At 45.8% G+C, this 19,924-nt stretch overlaps 1 protein-coding gene across 5 annotated transcripts in view; it reads right to left on the bottom strand.

The window, feature by feature from the left end:
* Positions 1–19,924, bottom strand: part of TBC1D4 (TBC1 domain family member 4) — a 98,411-nt gene that overhangs the window by 7,688 nt on the left and 70,799 nt on the right. For 2 of the 5 annotated variants that reach the window (XM_039365856.1, XM_039365894.1), the window contains exons 11-18: positions 17,940–18,089; positions 12,148–12,308; positions 7,864–8,073; positions 6,057–6,059; positions 2,940–3,098; positions 1,520–1,678; positions 966–1,210; positions 293–452 (exon numbers count right to left, since the gene is read on the bottom strand). In XM_039365856.1, the coding sequence (XP_039221790.1) occupies positions 293–452; positions 966–1,210; positions 1,520–1,678; positions 2,940–3,098; positions 6,057–6,059; positions 7,864–8,073; positions 12,148–12,308; positions 17,940–18,089 (1,247 nt within the window). The remainder of the gene's footprint in view (positions 1–292; positions 453–965; positions 1,211–1,519; positions 1,679–2,939; positions 3,099–6,056; positions 6,060–7,863; positions 8,074–12,147; positions 12,309–17,939; positions 18,090–19,924) is intronic. The other 3 variants (XM_039365866.1, XM_039365875.1, XM_039365885.1) reach the window with 3 other exon arrangements.

The raw sequence follows: 19,924 nt of genomic DNA, 5'->3' as shown, positions 1-19,924 counted from the left end.
AAATTAGAATTTCTATCCAGGCAAGAGAGGGCAGCTCCCATTCATCCCAGGAACGAAATGAATCTTAATACAACATCGCAGAGTATTTTTTTTAAAAAAAAAAACAACAACCCACAGAGAACCATTAATTTATGACCTCTGCCAATGCTATTGAGCAGACAAATTGCAACCCCAAAAGAAGTTTGTTTAAAAAAAAAAAAAAAGAGGCACAAATCCTGTTCTGTTCTAGCTATTCCTGTTGAGATTCACAATGAATGTGCCTTTAGGATTGTGAGACGAAACAGATCCTTACCAAAGATTCTGGCTACAAATCCCAGAGGAAATTGTGAGGCAAATAAAGTGAGAAACCAGGGTGCGGCATACAGGCTTGGGCTGATTTCGTTTTCTTCAAGATGGTGGTAAAGGTCCCGGTGATAGTCATGAAGAAGCCTTGACAGCTGGTACATCTGGATCTACATAAAGATATGGCAAAAAGGGGAGGTTAGGAGGTCCATACCTGCCTAAGAGCTCCATGGCAACCTTGTTCCTTCACAATCGTTTAACTGTGTCTCTGGACATCACTCATGCCTGGTTTGAGCCACTCAGAATGAAGGTCTTGGGCCTCACCTCTAGTCAAGTGAAACCAAGAAGTTATCTGTTCACTTAAAGTGAATAGTTTTCTATTAGGATAAAGAATTTGGGGGGGGGGAATTGGAACTCTGATATTATATATGCTGACAGCAGTAAGAATACTTTAGGTCACTGTTTCTCAACCTTGGCAACTTTACGATGTGTGGACTTCAACTCCCAGAATTCTCCAGCTAGCGTAAAGTTGCCAAGGTTGAGAAACACTGCTTTAGGTAATTGACCAAGGTGGGATGACTGACAGCAGTCCTCCTTCTGCAGTGGAAATTATAGAGGTTCTGCAGGGAATCAGCTGAAGGAGGATATCCTTTTTCCTTTCTTGTTTTCCTTTTTTGCCTTACCTCCAGCGACATCATGTCGGGCCTGTATTGTTTCCGGAACCCGAGATCATACATGAGGAATTTCAGCATTTCGAAGGCTTGCTCTTCACTCATATGGAGCAGCAGCACGCCGGCCACAAAGCTGATGCCCTGGCAATAGCCCACCTCCTTGTCCAGCAAAGAGTAGGCTTTCAGCAGGTTGAAGAGCGAGAGCTGCCCTGCGCCCAGTTGAGCCGAAAAGTAGGGATGGGTGGGGAAAGTCCTTCCTGGGACAAAACAAGAAGAGCTGGTGAGGTCAGAAGTCAAATCGGGGCCGGGGAAATCTCCCTTGAAGAGAGAGCTCCAGGGAAGAACCATAAAAGCGGTTCCAACTGAAAACAAACATTAGCCTGAGGTTCTTTGCATGATGATCAGTACCACCAACCACGTCACAATTATGCAGATGCTCTGCAACACACACACACACACACACAGACAGATCAGCACCACCAACCACGTCACAATTATGCAGATGCTCTGCAACACACACACACACATCCAGCCCACAGGATCCGCCAGCTGAGTCGCGCCCTCACCCAGGTCCACCAGGATGGCATGTTGCTGCGCTGTCAGCTGCTTCAGGAGGTCTTGGTAGGAGATGTCTGGAGGCTGTTGCTTATTCGGCAGCCGGTGTCTGACGCGGTGCTGCACGGCCAGAAACTGCCAAATTTCTCCCCGGCGGCTTTTGGGGACACCTGAACAAAAGAGTGAAGAATGGAGAGGTAGTGAGAGATGCATTCTTTCTTTATTTTTTTCTCCCCCTGCAATCACACATGTATACACAGGGACAGCCTTGAGTGTGTGCAATAGCTGAAAATATCTGGCATGGTAAGGCTATTTCTGAACCTAGGAAAAAATAAGCTTTGCCTTTGATTGGCCTTGAAAGATAAGAAGGGCTGAAATTTTATTAGGATGGTGGGTAGAAGGCAAGAGGGAATCTGCTGGGTTATAGAAAATTGCCCCACTGGAGAAATGCAAGAAAAGTATATCAGAAGAAGGGACAAGGTCCCTTCCTCCTGTTGGCAAACACACCCCCACAAATACACAAACCCAACCTGGGTGTGCTCCTGAAGCACCAAGAACTGACTTCCACTCAAGGACATCTTTCCCTTTTTCTTCCCTCAATAGCTAAATCAGTGTTTCTCAACCTTGACAATTTTAAGGCATGTGGATTTCAACTCCCAGAGTTCTACAGCCAGCAATGCTGGCTGTGGAATTCTGGGAGTTGAAGTCCACATGCCTTAAAATTGTCAAGGTTGAGAAACACTGAGCTAAATCAAAACTCAATGCTGTAATCAAACACTAATCAACTAAGAACACCAGGCAGTGGATGCAAAGGAGCCCCATTGAGATGTTGAGACACAGCGACATTTCTGTGTTATATCCCTCCCCTACATGTGTGCCATTTCCCCTGAAGATACCAACCCTTGGTTGCGACCCATGGTTTTTTTTCCCCAGGCCCTAAGTCGGTCAGTCCGAGAGGAGGTCAACCCTGACTGCTCCTTAGAAGGCCAGATCCTGAAATTGAAACTCAAGTACTTTGGCCACCTAATGAGAAGGAAGGACTCATTGGAGAAGAGCCTAATGCTGGGAAAGATTGAGGGCAATGGAAGAAGGAGACGACAGAGAATGAGGCGGCTGGATGGAGTCACTGAAGCAGTAGGCGTGAGCTTAAATGGACTCCAGAAGATGGTAGAGGATAGGAAGGCCTGGAGGAACGTTGTCCATGGGGTTGCGATTAATACTGGGAAACATTGAGGGCAATAGATGAAGGGGACGACAGAGAATGAGGTGGCTGGATGGAGTCACTGAAGCAGTAGGCGTGAGTTTAAATGGACTCCAGAAGATGGTAGAGGACAGGAAGGCCTGGAGGAACATTGTCCATGGGGTCGCGATGGGTCGGACACGACTTCGCAACTAACAACAACAACAAAGTCCTTTGGATTCAGAACTTACCATCTTTCAGGGTAGTATGAATGTCTTCCACATCACATCTGATCTTGGCTCTGCAGTTCAACAGTTTCTTGTCCCAGATATTAATAACATCCTTCTGACAGGTTCCTACTTCCTCATAGTCCAGTTTAACTTTCCTGGATTGCAGCTCATCTCTGCTCGCTGCAAGAGAGAAGACCCGTGAGGCATCTTCAGATAAGCACCATGTTTAGATGTGCATATACATGTTCGGATGTGTGTATGTCCCAGAGACACCAACCACAACAGAGATCCCGTTCAATGAATCAGTCAAAAGGTAAGTACAGAATTCTGCTTTTTGTACTAGGCAGTACACCTTAAAAGACTTCCCACAATCCAGTTCTTCAACTAACATTTCCCCAAGATATTAAACAGCAGAAGATGGCCTTCCTAGACTGGATCAGCTATTCCTTCCACTCAAAAATCAGCCTAACATTCAGAGCTTACTAGGTTTGCCATCCAATGTGGGCTTTGGCTTAATCCAGGGGTCTTCAAACTTGGCAACTTTAAGACATGTGGACTTCAACTCCCAGAATTCCTCAGTCAGTCAGGGCTGGCTGAGGGATTCTGGGAGCTGAAGTCCACAAATCTTAAAGTTGCCAAGTTTGAAGATCCCTGGTTTAATCTCTGTCCACCGGTATACAAATTGTGCCACCCACATGGGACACATACAACATACAACATTTTCAGAACAAAAAGACTGCTTTCTCCACAATTCAGAATCTCGGTCACAACCGTCACTTGCAATTGAGTCAATCAGTGTGAATTGAATATTGTCAACAATTTAGGAAGCATGCAGCTCCTCACATACCTGATTTCACTACGTTGCATTTATTTCAGGCTTTACACTGATAGTTAATCACGGAACCAAATTTATAAAGTTTTAGACAGGGGTCTTCAAACTTGGCCCTTTTATGACTTGTGGACTTCAACTCCCAGAATTCCTCAGCCAGCTTTCCTGGCTGAGGAACTCTGGGAGTTGAAGTCCACAAGTCATAAAAGGGCCAAGTTTGAAGACCCCTGGTCTAAGATATAACAGCAGCCATTCAGCAACTGCACAACAGAGAACGATCTTTGAACTTCCCTCAACCAGGGTTATGCCTGCATTTAACAATGCAACGACCCTTTCTGAAGCAAGCAGATTAGTTTATCCAGAACTAAATCTTCATTCAGGGGAGGGGTTATCTTTATTGCGCTCTTTTGCATTTCTACCCACAACTTTTGCACTCCCCTTTCTCTCAGGTTTAATTCTTCAATGGACCTTCGTGGTCACGTGCTTCGTATTTGTGTACCAAAAATTTAACTGATGTGCAACCAGCAACTTGGAAGTTGAGCAGAGTTACTACACAAGCCAAAAATGGCAGAGTGGGCCTTTGGGGAGGGCTGGCTGGGGGAAGAAATGGATTGTGCTTCATCCTTCATAAAAAAGTTCATTTTTTATGGCTACATCTAACTGAGAAGTCCAGTAGCAGAACTGAAGGTGAGCACCTGGGACAGGTGAAATTGGTCAGGTGGTGGTGCTGCTGCACAAAGTCCCAGCCTGCCATAAACAACTGCCAGGTGGCACTCAGTACTGAGAAAAAAGTTATCTGATTTTGTAGGAAACAAACGTTTTAGTTCCTTTAAAATATCTTCTGAATACCGAATGCCTCAATTTAACACGCCTCTAAGAATGCTAATGAGTAGGAAATGGTGGATATCCTGCCCAACCAAAGGAATTCGAAAGCCCGGGTCAATTTCAATGTCAGGAAATGTTTTAAGCTTTGGTCAACAAAAGGTTGGGAACCTAAATTTCCTTTTCAAAGGCATCTTCTGGACCAGTGTGTTTCTTCTTGGATTGGCTAAACATGGCGTGCAAGATTTCTTGTGTTAAATGCAACTCCTGAAAGACAGTGTGTCTCGACGGAGCTAGTTTAATGTCAAGATTCCGACTGACGAACCCAACCAAGTAAATGCCTTTGCCTTCGAGGCATTCCGATCTCTTAATGTGAAACTTTATTGAGTACATCACTCCCCGCACTAATGAAAACAAAACCAGCTCTGGCAAGAACCCCTCCCAAGTCCATAGAGTAAAAGTACTGAATTTTCCCTCCTCCCTCTGGGTCAGGTCATGTTGCCCAATCAAGTAGAAAAATATTGTGATGAGAAAGTACTTCTAGGTCTAGCCAGACATCTGGGGTAATGAGTCTTCTTAATCTTTGAAGTCTGAATTCCAAACCTCTCCCCTTCTACCCCCCACCCAGCACCCCCAAGGTTGTAGGCAAGCTGAGAAGCAATAATTGTCACACCACCAAAAACTTGACACAGTGTTCCCTTGCCTGGGGTCAAGGCAGGAGAAGGCTGCAGAAGGAACAGCAGAAGGATGGATCTTTAAGGAGGTCTCTCCCATTCCTTGGGACAGGTTGGCAAGTCCAGAATGGGAGAAGGCTTCCTTAAGCAGGATCTAAACCAGATTAACCTAATTCATTAAGTGGTGCCCAAGAAGCAACCGGGAACCATGGCAGGTCCCTCAGGAAAGCATCTCATGTGGACCCTGTTCCTAACTATGGTCAGACAGACCAGGCAGCTTTGGGGCCCAAATCAGTAAACTTTTGAGGAGACCCATTAGAGCTCTTGGCCGGCTTTCTGCACCGATGCTTCAGATGTTGACACAAGTCCGATAGAGATCTTTAAAAATAAACGATCAACCCCCAAACACCTAAATGTGCAGGTGTCACGTGTGTCTGTGTGCAAACCCACACACAGGCCACAATGGGACAACTCTCACTGCCCCCAATTCTCTGCGGCCAATTCACCACGGCCAACTCTCCACAAGATAACTTGTCGTGGGGACCATTCAACAAGTCAATTTAATTATTTAAAATAATGTAAAAATATATATATATGTTAATGTTGGTGAATTCACATTTCACTCTGTCGCTCCTTTTGCATCCTTCCTTTCACGATTCCACGCCACCCAATCTTTGATATTAGTGTAACTCCTGTCCCGCGACGAGCTGTCCCGTGGCGAATCGGCCGTGGTGAGAGGGCTGGGGAGAATGGTCAGGGACCCCCCCCCCCGCACAGGCAGAGATGGGGAAGCGGTGAAGCCGCAAATCTTACCTTCTGTAAAACAAAAGCTTCCTTCAAACTCCTCGACAGCGTTAGGAAGAACAGGAAGTGTTAAAGTTGGTTAATCGATTTCATTAAGATGGATAAGGTCACAGAAGAAAAGCAGAGATTGGGGGAGGGATCGGAAGAAAAACAATTTCCAGCTGCTGAAACTTTGTTGTTCCCCCCCCCGTCCCCCCCTGCAGCCCTTGGGTTTCTCCTGCACAGTGGTTGGCAAGGAAACAGCCCTGCCGGCCATCAACAAGAAGCCGAAATACCCAGGAGCCAAAATCTCACTCAGGCAAAATTCTCTCTTGGTTATTTTCTCATTTTTCCCCCTTTCACATTCATCACAGGGGGAAGAAAATAAACGGCTTCATGGCTTTTTAGTTCATAATGCCCACCGATTAGAACACTCTTCATTCTCCGAATATATTCTCTGCTTTATTTCCCACGGACCTCCCTCGACATCAGTTAAATGGTAGATCACCCAAATGATCTTATGCATCACCCAGGCGTTCAAGCGAGATATTAAAGGAGAAATAAAAGGAAATTCCAACCTCTGCAACCGAGGGGGAAGACAGGGATGCTACAATCAATTTTTGGCCAGCAGGCAGGGGAGGCGGGAGCTACACTTAGGCTAGTGCAAGTCCCAAAGTGGGACTTGACATTATCCCATGGTCAAGCTGAAGCACAACTTCTCCGGGGCTTGTTCCAGAGTAACCAATTTGGACCTTGCCTTCTGGGGACATCAGAGTCTGGGGAAAGGCCATACTCCCGTCTGGTCCCTGGAAGGTCTGGAGAGAGTTCAGAGCCCTGCAGCCATTCTGTTCCCATCTCTCCTTCTTCATCTTCAGGTATGAAACTATCAGCAATGGTGACCATCAGTTTCCTCCTTCCTCTTGATGGTCAAGTCTAAATCATAATAAACAGATGGACCAGCTCTAAATCAGAGTTTCCCTGCTGGGGTGGGAATGGAGCCAGGGTGGGCCTGGGGAATTTCTGGAGACCATGTCCATAGGAAGGTCAACCTCTGTAGGCCAATATAAGCAAAGGGGAGTAAGAAAGCTGGGCAGATTTACTGTCCGTCATCGCTCAAATTCTTTAGACAGAGAAAGTTAAGGCTTGTCCTCAAATCACATGGCTGCTGGATCTGGGATGTCTCTCCCTGAAGGAACGAAGAACATCTAAAGCTTCCTCTGATGCCTTCTCCTGCTTGGCACTGATGGTAAAGACCAGCAAAAGCAGCCACCAGGGCCTCTTAAGGCCAAGTGACATGTCCACCACTACACTAAACATCTGATCCCCCAATCCATATTCAGAAATCATTGCGGGAGGAAAAAGCAAGCAAATGGGAAAGAAAGGAAGGAAGGAAGGAAGGAAGGAAGGAAGGAAGGAAGGAAGGAAGGAAGGAAGGAAGGAAGGAAGGAAGGAAGGAAGGAAGGAAGGAAACCACCATTAGCACATGGTATGACTCCAGGAGAGACGTTGCTCTTAGAATGTTCCTCAGTTGCCTTCCATGCCCTGCAGCCTACATCAAGCAACTGCAGACTGAATTACTACTGCAGTAATGCATGAGAAGTGGTCCAAATAATCTCGTTTACAGCTGGTTTGCTAAGGGAGGGCATTGTCTGCGAAGAAGGGTCATTTCTGCTCTAGTTCCAAGAAAACCTATTCCTGGATAAAGTAATTGATTTAAAGATTTCTGCGTGAAGGTTTCCAAAAATGTTTTCTCTAGTGTGCCATTTAAAAGGAAAGTGGATGCCCCTCCATCTCTTTCAACACCACCTGTCCCTGGTAGTCCACAGCCTGCACCAACCTTCCAGTTTTTGGTTTTCCTTCTCCATCCGGAGGAGAAGGATCTGCTGGTGGATCGCTTTTCTCCACAGGCTCTGCAGCTCCACTGACTTCTTCTTCTCTCCGGTCTGATCTTGGACATCCTCATTTTGCAAGATGGAAACCAGGGGAACTTCGTCAAAAGACGGTGGATGCGGGGATAACGGCAGCAGTTCTTTTTCATCACAGCCATCTGGAAAGAACCATCTGGTTAACCGTGAATTCAATCAATGCTATCCAGTATCTGTATTTGAGGTCTGATTTTAAGAAACCCAGCCCACCCCTAATTGTGTATTTTTGATATTGCCCCAATCCACCCCATTATTTCTATGTTACACTTCCCCCATCCCACCCCTCAACCTACGAATCGTTGGTTGTGAACTCCGCAGAGACCTGAACAGACAGCTTTTGGAATTTGGTTTGTTTCTGCAAAGTCCCTAATGCAGTGCAACTTCAGGCTCAACCTTATACGCCAGGAGTGGGGAACGATGGCCCTTTTATGACTTTGTGGACTTCAACTCCCAGAATTCCTGAGCCAGCCATGTTGGCTTAGGAATTCTGGGAGTTGAAGTCCACAAGTCATAAAAGGGCCATTGTTCCCTACCTCTGCTATACCCCAAGCCAGAAACTGATGTGCTTGAAAGACAAACCAGCAAAACCCTTGACCCTTTTCTGGTTTTCTAGTTTTGTACCTCATCTGACTAATTTTAATATTTATCATTTTATTGTAAGCTACCCAGAATCATGCTGAGGTGGACGATAGATGGATGGATGGATGGATGGATGGATGGATGGATGGATGGATGGTGTGTAGGTAGGTAGGTAGGTAGGTAGGTAGATAGATAGATAATTAGATAGATAGATAGATAGATAGATAGATAGATAGATAGATAGATAGATAGATAGATAGATAGATAGGTGGGTCAGTGGGTGGGCGGGCGGGTGGACAGACGGACGGACGGACAGACAGACAGATAAAACTATATCCTGTTCAGAAAATAGAAACAAGGCAGAATACTTATTATTTTTGGATTTCAGATTCTACTATTTTAGATTTATTCTGCTGTTTTGACCCCTTTTCCTTGCCATGCAGCAAGAATGAGTCATTCTCTCACACTTGGTACCCCTAATGCAGTGTTTCTCAACCTTGATAATTTTAAGGCATGTGGACTTCAACTCCCAGAATTCCACAGCCAGCAATGCTGGCTGTGGAATTCTGAGAATTGAAGTCCACATGCCTTAAAATTGTCAAGGTTGAGAAACACTTCCCTAATGCATGGGTGTCAAACTCAATCGCGTCACGTGACGTATCGTGACATATCATGACGTTTTTTTGCCTTTGTAGAGCCGGGATGGGCGTGGCCTGTGCGTGATGCCTCCGGCTGGCGGGCCGCCAGTTTGACACCCCTGCCCTAATGGGTACAGACACAGGCAACACCATTTAACATCAAGCAACACTCATTACATGCTGGATGGTAAAGGGATGTTCTTGAACCAACACATCCCATCAACAATACAAAAGGGCTTTTATAACTCTCTGCCTAAAGGGCTCTGTAGCACGATCCTTTATTTATAAATCAATCCATCAGGCTTTGAAGTAGTTGGAAATAAAAGGAGAGCGCACAAGCCTCTCTCTTCTAGCAAGGGCGCTTCAGAGGTATGAGCTCATGGGAGACAAAGAACCAAATTAGGGGTCCCTTCCAGTATAGACTCCAAAGCAGCTGTTGGCAGAAGCTCTGGGGTCACCGTGGTTCTGAGCACAGGCAGCAGAAAAACAGAAAGTAGCCATTTTTTTTTTATTATCCCAGAAAAGGGACAGACATAAGATCGCTCAGGCTTTATATTTTATCAAGAAATATAGAAGAAGCATTAATCCTTTTTCCTGAGGATCAATCCAGAGGTGAATCTAACTTTAGATGGTTCTCCCAAGTTTCCTGCAAAACGAAAGCCAAATCAGCTCCAGGTGCATTGAAGCAGGAATTGTAAGCAGAAATAAGAACATTTACCTCACACCTGGAAGAGGTTTTATGATATGCTGGACTTTATTAGGAAAACCACCAGAGCTGCAGAGATGCTACTCTCTATCCAGTCCTTCATTTAGAAGCTACTCAAAAGTTGAGATTAACGATGGGCAGCTTTGGCGAGAAAAGCATTTTGAGAAGAAGAAAAAAAACCTCCTGATCTTGAAAGCTGAACTTCTATTTCAACTTCTTGTCTCTCCTTTGAGATATTTATTGACTGGCACATAGTTGAATTTATTTGATCTAGATCAGTGTTTCTCAAAGTTGCCAGTGTTTGGCAACTTTAAGGGGTGTGGACCTCAACTCCCATAATTCCTCAACCAGCATGAGGTCCACAAAGCTTAAAGTTTCCAAGGCTGAGAAACACTGATCTAGATTTTTGTTAGGTATTGTAAACTCCCAAATGGATTTTGAAATCTTTGCTTTTGAAATTTTAAGTACAACCAGTTCATCATCTTTCTCACTTTCAAAAAATATGTAAACACGGGAAAAGAAATTGTGCATTGCTGGTCAATAGACTTATGTCTATCTGTTCTTGAATCCTGGACATTGCCTACAAAGCTTCTGAGAAACTGAAAAGGACTCTGTCATCGACAAACAAACTGTCAGGGCCATATTCCTGGTCTCATGGAAGAAAGAAATCATCCCTCATTACATCACTTTGGTATTGACTAAGTGGCCACTTCAGACGGTCATATACTTAGGTTGACAGCTTACACAAAGATACTGTCAAGAATGAAACTTTGGCAGCTACATGCCTCTTCATTTCAACTTGCCATTAGAATAAGGGCAAGGGAGGTATTGCTTCAGAATCGGTTAGATCACAGGTCGGCAACCTGCGGCTCCGGAGCCGCATGCGGCTCTTTGAGCCTTCCCCTGTGGCTCCCAGCCTCCTCTGCCTTTGCAGAGAGAGACAGAGAGGGGCAATTGCACTTCCCTGCTTCTCTCTCTCTGTGTGTGTGTGTGTGTGTGTCTGTGTGTGTGTGTGTTTTGTGTGTGTGTGTGTTTTGTGTGTGTGTGTGTGTGTGTGTGTGTGTGTGTGTGTGTGTGTGTGTAAAAGAGTGCACTCACAGTGTTCTCCGAGCAGCTGAAAAGCTTTCTGGGCAGAGCTCCTCCCTTTGCTGTGTCTCTGCAGGAAGCAGGAAGGGCAGGAGAGAGCTAGCTAGCCCAGCTAGGCTGACTCAGGAATTCTGGGAGTTGAAGTCCATGAGTCATAAAAGAGACGAGGTGGCCTACCCCGGAGGTTGTTGGACAACAGCTTGAAGCTTGCCAGGTGAGCAGCAGATAGGAGGGGGGGGAGAAAGAGAGAGAGAGAAAGAGAGAGAGAGGGAGAGAGAGAGTGGGGGAAGAGGAGTGGCAGACCAAGGGCAGATAGAGAGGGAGGGAGAGAGAGACCCTTTTGACATCTAAAATGAAGATAACACTGCATATATCCTTTTTTTACCTGTGTGTGTATGTAATCTTATTCCCTTAAAGCATTCTCTTGGTGATCATTGTTTTAATAGTATGGATATTCCCAAGAGTCATATTTTTACTTTTATTTTTAATGTGTATATGTGTGTGTGTGTGTGTGTGTGTGTGTATACCCATTAAGGAGATATATATATATATACATACACATACACACACACACACACACACATACACATACACACACCTATAATAAAGGTAAAAAAGGATATATGCAGTGTTATCTTCATTTTAGATATCAAAAGGGTTTTGCGGCTCCCAGTGTTTTGTTTTTGGTGGGAAACGGGTCCAAGTGGCTCTTTGAGTGTTTTGGGTTGCCTACCCCTGGGTTAGATGGAGAAACGAAACATCTACGCTTCCACTGAAGGCCGTAAGAGCCTGAAACCTTTCCAAGGACACTGCAGAAGGTGTGGAGAGGAAGCAGATGGTTCCCATAACAAAGTGAAATTGTTTATATGGATTGTGAGACAAGGGTGGGGGTTTGGCCAGATAAATGATTGTTTAATTCTAGGAACTGGTGTCTGGGAACCTCAGAGTTAGTTTTGCTTCGACAGTACACTGCCGTATATTCAATAAACGGTAAGATTTTCAGAAACGGAATGAACCTGGACTTTTATTTGGACTCTAGAGCTGGATGCTGACTCCAGATCCTTGAGCTAATTAATGAAAGAATATGTTGGAACCTAGATGTGGATCTCCAAGAGACACCCATGGTTAAAAGAGAAAAGGAAATTCAACCAGACTGCCGGAATCATTTTCTCGAAGTAGGAACAGACCTTGCAGCTGCATGGCTGAAGGAGACTTCTTCATGGGTGATGCCACCCTTAGGAAGATCCTCTGCCGCCAGGAAATCCGACGGGGGGCCAGGGTGAGACCCCCAGCATTTAGAGAGTCACTGCTGCAGACTGAGGAAGTCCTCTTCCTTTTCTCCACATCGCTGCAGGAAAGGACCAGGAGGAAGAAAACACAACGCTGGTCACTAAGAACAGCCCTTCTTGTGAACGCTGAGCCGTCGCCCATCCAAAGCCAGCAAGAGCATTTACAAACCCCAGGTTGCATTCGATCACCAGGCTCAGGGGCAGCCCAGAGACTCCATAGGGGACCTGGCCTCACTTTGTCCCAAGGGCATCTCCATCGGCACACAACAACCACAAGAAAAACATGCTTGCTTCTTCGCAGCCAGCCAGCCTTCCTTTCCTCCCCCCACCCCCCAGTCCTTTATCACAATTTCGTTATTACATCCAAACCTAGTGTCTGATTTTTCAGTCCTGGAGCTAATGCCTGTTCTATAAATAGGTCTCAAACCAAAACTAAAAAAAAGGAAGCAATCTTAAAAAACTAATGAGTTAAAAAGGAGGAGGAATACACTTGTTTGAGGCACAACATTCTGGGTTGTTTTTGTTTTTTTTTTTAAAGTAAGCAATCCCCTTCTTTGGTAACTGGAAGGGTGAATTGCTATCCTCCTACTCGACACCGTTGCTGCTCTTCCCATAAAGCAGTTTTAACACACTTGTGTTTATTTGGAAAAAGTGAGAGTGCCCGTGCTCCCTAACAAAGGTTAGGACAGCTGGACAGCTGAGAAACACAAACATTTCAAAATCCATGGAGAAGCCATCCAGGCTGGAGATGGAGGAGATTCAGAGACCTCCCTTTCTGTGATGCTCCTGGGAAAACTTTCCTGAAGGCCTTTTTCCTTTTTCCTGCTTCCTCAAGGAAAACGAAGAACATAAATAGATGGTTAAACAATAAAGCAATTAACTATTGTTGAACCATTGCCATCTCTAAAAATTGGTCTCTCCTGTAGTTACAACAATATGAAGTCTGACTATCTAGAACAGCGGTTCTCAACCTATGGGTCGCGACCCCATTTGGGGTCGATCGACCATTTTGCGGGGGTCGCGAAACAACGTGATCCGCCATTTCCCCCCCCAGGGGGCGGGGCTGCGCATGGGGGCGGCGCCGCGCATAGGGGCGGGGCTGCGCATGCGCGGCGCACCATCACACGAAGATTGAGAATCGCTGATCTAGAAGTAAAAGGTAAAAGTTTCCCCTGTCCAAGTGTGTCTGACTCATGTCTGTTTCTTAGCCGAGGGCCAGCATTGTCCAAAGACGTTTTCTTATATGGCCGGCAGGACTGTATGCCAAGGGGCATGGAATGCTGTTATCTTCTCACTGAAGTGGTACCCACCGTGTTTCCGTGAAAATAAGAGCTGGTCTTATTTATTTTTTTTGCCTCTAAAAGAGGCAGTAGGTCTTATTTTGGGGGGATGTCTTATTTTTTTTCCTGACACCTGCCTCGCTTCGCGGTGGTGGCACGGATAGCCCTGTCCAGCAGGAGCCCACGTGGCCGGTGGCCCACTACTGCAGCCACTCGCCGGCCACGTGGCCCACTGCGCCATGCCCCCGCCATGAGACAAGGCAGGTGGGGGAGGGGGGGGAGCTGCCCTAAGCGCCCCATAGGCACCCAAATACTTTTCGCCCAGAGGGAGACTGGAAGCTTCGTCTGCTTGCAAATGGGGTGCTTGGAGATGGAGCAATTCGCTCTGTCTCCGAGCACCCCATTTGCAAGCAGACGAAGCTTCCGGTCTCTGTCATTTCTCTGTCCGGATGAAAAGTATTTGGACGCCTACGGAGTGCTTGGAAATAGAGTGTTCCGTTTTCCAATGCCCCATAAGCGCCCAAACACAAAAGACTGGAAGCTTGCAAACGGGGTGCATGGAGAAGGAGCGAATCGCTCCGTTTCTAAGCGCCCAATTCCCAAATGGACCAAGCTTCCAGTTTCTCTCTGGGCGAAAAGTACATGGCACGTCCGAATCGCCTGCCTCGCCTCCACCTCCACGCTCGGACTTTCCTACACTGTGCCAAGGGCAGGAGAGCTGCAGCTGCTGCCGGACACCATCTGCCCCTGCACGCTCGCTGCTGCTTGTACTGGCCACGCCCACCCACCCCCAGGGCTTATTTTGGGGGTAAGGCTTATATTAGGCCCACCCCCAAAAAAATCAGGCTAAGGCTTATTTTCAGGGTGGGTCTTATTTTCAGGGAAATAGGATATATATCTATTTGCATTTGCATGCTTTCTAATTGCTAAGTGGGCAGAAGCTGGAGCGAGGAACAGGAGCTCACCCCGTCGCCAGGAGCTTGGGTCTTGAACCCTGGCTGCCACTGATAAGCTCAGCATCTTTAACCACTGAGCCATCAAGCCCCCAGCAACTATTTAATAAAAGTTTAAATCTTCAACAGTCATAGGAATGATTTCACAACAACAGTAAGTGGGGGGGACCCCATAGGCATAGCTCACGAGTCCTAAAAAGGTTATGAACAGCAAAACTTCCAAAAAGGGAATTAGCAATATTCACAGTTTGGCTTTAAATTAACCCAGAAGCTATAATTCAAACAAGCATTCAGATAAGCTCTTCTGGCAGTTAAATATGTTTACAGTTTAATCATTCTCATTTTTCCTCCAGCAGTACAAAAAAAAAAGTCTTAAATAGTTTTTAGCATAATGCAAAACATTCCTTCACTTGGGAGCTTGGATCATTTTTTATTTTTATTTTTTTTTAAAAAATCAGTATTAAGTAAAACAGCAAAACCATTAATGCATTATGATAGTAATTACCTCCAAACATCATTTTCTTTGAATACCAGACAGCTCAATGTTATCCTTAAGTAAGTGTGTAAGAGAGGCACAAGGAATTTCCAAAGAATTAGCCCACGATGAAACCCTGCTTTTATTTCAGACAGCGGTGAAACTCTGTTAAGAGTATGTATTCATACTTGTCTACACTCAAAGGGGGAAATTTTACAGAACTTCGCTATCCAACATATATAATACTTACAAAGCTACTCTCTTCTTCCTCTTTTATGAACCACACTGAGCTTCTCCAAAAACAAAGTGGTCTTTCCTACCACCCTCCATGGACCTTTGCCGCAACATTCCACGCCCGTCACCTAAAATTATGTTGTCACAATTTTTCTGTGTGTAACAGGAATGCTTCTGGTTTGATCCAGCTGACCCTGAGAGAAATGTTTATGCTGATGCTCAGCATTAATATTTGCATTTTCTACTTTGCATTTGCTTTAGGTTCAACTTCTCTTTTTCTTGGAAGAAACGTATTAACTTAAGGCATCCAGCCCATGCTTTAGTCTGCATTCTTTGAAAGAGAACCAAAACACGTGCATGCACTGGAGAAAAACAGCATGCAAGTGTTCAGTGAAGTGAAGGGAAGCCATGAAGACATTTGTCCCAAGGCTGCTTGGTTAGTAGCAGCTTTAATTCATTCACTTGGAGATCTCTTCCATCCCCTTATGTCAGGGGGGAGGGTCTCCAAACTTGGCAACTTTTAAGACTGATGGACTTCAACCTCCCAGAAATCCCCAGCTGAGGAATTCTGGGAGTTGAAGTCAACAAGTCAAAGTTGCCAAGTTTGGAGAGCCTTGCCTTACGTCCAATGCAAGGAGAATTGGAGGGCTTCTTTAAAAGGCAAGGGAGAAGAAAAGGAAGAACTTCGGACAATCATAGTTTAAGCACATTGTCAGTGGTCCAAACTTCACACAAGATTTTCTCTCTGCCTTTTAAAAATGTTGCACAAAAGGTGATACACCAACCAATTCAGTTACAGCCAGCCGGAAGCGTTCGTTTCTATTCCAAATGGCTTGGAAGAGAAAGAAGAACTTCCTACTGGTTTTGATTGAACGATGACTTCGAGCAACTTTGTAATGAAAGAACAACCAGTTGGCAACCTTACAAGGGCAGCCAATCCCACACTATGTTTTGACTGCTTCTCCCTGAAATCTGCAGAAACCTTTTTAATGTTCTAGAGTCTAGACCAGGGGTAGGCAACCTTGGCTCTTTTATGATGTGTGGACTTCAACTCCCAGAATTCCTGAGTCAGAGTGGCTGGTTCAGGAATTCTGGGTATTGAAGTCCACAAGTCATAAAAGAGCCAAGGTTGCCTACCCCTGGTCTAGACCATCACAAGGAAGAAAAAAGTATGTTGGAGTGACTGATGTGGCTCTCATCTAGGTTAACTGAATAAAGAGGTCTTACGTCTTCATTTAGACCAAAGAGCACTGGAAAAGTCCCAATTCAAGAGAAGGTAGATCTAGATATGTTAAAACTTTTAATTGTATGGATTTATAGGAAAAAAAGTTTAATACAATGGTTGGAAACTGACCAAAGAGAGAAGCAACCTGGAATTAAGGAGAAACTTCCCAATAGTGAGGACAATTAACCAGTGGCACAGAAGTTGCCTTCAGAAATCTTGGGTGCTCCATCACTGGAGGTTTTTAAGAAGAGACTAGACAGTCACTTGTCTGAAATGGTATAGGGTCTCCTGCTTGAGCAGGAGGGTTGGACTAGATGAGGTCTCTTCCAACTCAATTCTATTCTAAGGTGAATCACAAGGTTAGAGATGAGCTTACACCTAAATCATAAACTTATGAGGCAGACTGAATGTCTACATCTTCCATTCTTGTTCCTTAAACTTCGATGTTGACACCATAAAGGTCCCTCCATAGCCCAGGAATTACACAAAAGCATAAAAAGCAGAGAGGTGGACTGCGGAAATAGCTCGGAGTGCCTTGAACCACAAGATGGGCAGCAAATAATTTTAATTCAATTAACTTAACAGCTGGGTTCATCAGCAACAAGACAATCAAGCCACACTTTCAAAGAAGATTGGGGGCATCACCCTCCACCCCACCCCCCAAATCAAAACATGCCAGAGACCTCCCACTATGTCCTGCATGAAGCTTAGCTGTCTGATTAAAATGAGACACTCGGCGCAGAGCGCACACCCACAGGTGGCTGCAGATGGCTGAAAATTGTGCTATTTGCAGGGTTATAAAACATGCCAAGATTCATCACAGTTCGCCACACAGCAAAAATGTAGAAATGCTCATTACTAGAGGGACCACACACAAAAAGATCAACATTGCCGGTGCTTCCCATACCCCCCAAAAACTCTGATCGGTAAACACTTCTATATTAACCAGCAATAATGTAAACCGAAGCTGTTTTATTAAAAACATAAAAATAAAATAGCTTTTTTCAAGGTCAGGCAAGTTTTACAAACTCGGGGTTAAGTTTACCTTCACTATTAAGCATCAGGTGCTCAAATTGGTTGTGGAACAACTGCCAGGAGATTCTGCCAAATTGTCCGTCCTGACCTCAAACCCCGAAAGGATTGAAAAAAAAAAAATCCTTCCACACCCTTCCAGGACGAGAGAGAAGACAAAGAGAGACCTATGAGAAAGCCACACAGACTTACAGGGTGGCTTTTAAAAGGAATACAGGTTTACAATCCGAGTAAAGCTAGGAAGGACCCCGATGTGTCTCTCTCTCTCTCTCTCTCTGGGTCGGCAATGTTGATGTGACCCAAAATGGCATCAGCGTTGACGAGTGGGGCCACGTTAAGCCCATCCTCTGCCTGCAGCTTGGAAGGCATGTGTCCCCAGAGTGCATCAGGCAGGGATGCTCATGAGATGCTTCTTAAGCAGCCAGTGAGGCTCTGGCAAGCCAGATGGGTGGAAATGCAGCAGAGCAGGCGGGCAGGAATAGCGCTCTCACCTCCTGGGGGGATCACCTTCTGGTGGAGAAGACGGCTTCCCAGAACTCTGGTACAAGCTTTTCAGGAAAGAAGGGGCAGAGAAAGAAGAAGGGAGACTGGGAGGCACCGAAGACTCACTCTCACTGCGGGTACGTCGGGCAACTGCCAGCCTGGCAGCAGGCAATGAGAAAAAGGAGAGCCGTAAGTTCTAATCCAGCCTTTAAGAGGGACCCAACCGCTCATCTACACCCACTGCACAAAAGGGCAGAGTTAAGCCGAGTTGCAACTGGGCATTGTCACCAAAACAGCATGCAAATGGGATCCAGGGCAACTCTCCATAGTCAACTCACTGCAGCCAACACGCCGTGGCCAACTTGCCAGGGGACAACTCACTGCCACGGCACAATGCAACGCTGTATTGTTTCTTTTAGTTAGTTTTAACCTTGGCGACCCCATTTTCATCGAAATTATTGCAACTCTTGTATTTCTGGGTTGACTTTATTTCATTATTATTAGCCACGGTTCCATTGAAATTAATTTAACTTTTCTGTTTATAAAGGAGCTGAAATGAGTGTTTCTTTGGTACTCTCTGAGCTTGGTTGTTTTCTTGCGGACGTTTCATTACTCAAACTAGATAACGTCATCAGTGCATTGCTGGGAAATGAAATGTCTGCAAGAAAACGAGTAAGCTCAGAGAGCACCCCTCACTTTTGTAGTTGTTGAATTGTCCTGAGGCAAGTTGTCCTGGGGTAAGTTGGCCACGGCAAGTTGCCCTGGCGAGTTGTCCCATCCTGTGCAAATGAGCTGAGCTGGGGATATGAGAGTTTACTAAACTGAAGAGGATGGGTGCCACACCGGAACACAGCCAGGGGGTTAAATCTAAGTTTGGTCTTCAAGTAGAACAAGAGTTGGTGGATGACTTCCTTCACGGATAGCTTTCCCTCAGCAGAGTGGGTGATTGAATAAATGGTACCTGGGATGTGAAGCTATGGCCAAAAATGCGGGCTGAACCCCTAAACCAAGGATAGGCAGCCTTGGCTCTTTTATGACTCATGGACTTCAACTCCCAGAATTCCTGAGCCAGCCATGCTGAGGGAAAAGGGAGAGGTTTCCAAGCTGAGCCATGCTGGCTCAGGAATTCTGGGAGTTGAAGTCCACGAGTCATAAAAGAGCCAAGGTTGCTTACCCCTGCACTAAACCCTCTTTTTGGGAGACTGCCTCACAATGAATGGAGGACCCGTAAATGACTGCCCTTCCCTCACATGCGTGTGATCTGCAGGCCCCCGCCTTTAAATTACAAGCAAAGTCACTACCTGCTAGATCAGCGGCCCACAACCTTTTGGGGCACTAGGGACCAGTTCTGTGGAGAGAGGTTTTTCTGTGGATCGGATGGGGTGTGTTTTTTTGCGCTGCCTGCATCCTGCAGATGGGGCTTCTCTTGTTTGTGCAGACTGGTTTCTGGCAAGCCGCAGCCTGCTGCCAGTCCACAGACCGGGGATTGGGGACCCCTGTGCTAGATCAGAAGTCCCCAACCTTTTGGGCATCAGGGACCGGTTCTGTGGAGAAAGGTTTTTCCTCGGGCCGAAGAGTGTATGGTTTTGTGTGCTGCCTGCATCCCGCAGATGGGGCTTTGCTTGTTTTGCGGACCGGTTGCTGGCATGCTGTGGCCCAGTGCCGGCCCACGGACTGGGGGTTGGGGACCCCCTGTGCTAGATGACACATTTTACAGTGATTTATGCACACGCTCACACACGCTCACACACTTGCATTTCCAGGGTATTGTGCAGAGCCTGCTTTGAATCAAACCAATCATGTTTTAGGATCCAATCTGGGTCGGTCACCAGGACCAGAGGTTTAGTCTTCTGAACTTTTGGACTCGTTGCTGAAGATCATCCTCGGGGAACTTCTCTCTAGCACACTCTGCTAGTGACAAGCTCCTTGAAGACGGGCTCTAGCACTAATCCGAAAGCTTGGAAGACTAAACTTCCGATCCCGGTGACCCACC

Source organism: Crotalus tigris, unplaced genomic scaffold (genome assembly GCF_016545835.1).
Source record: "Crotalus tigris isolate CLP2741 ecotype Arizona unplaced genomic scaffold, ASM1654583v1 scf7180000017596.1218436, whole genome shotgun sequence".
In the NCBI taxonomy this organism is placed as follows: Eukaryota; Metazoa; Chordata; class Lepidosauria; order Squamata; family Viperidae; genus Crotalus; species Crotalus tigris.
This window is presented reverse-complemented; position numbering and strand designations above follow the sequence as displayed.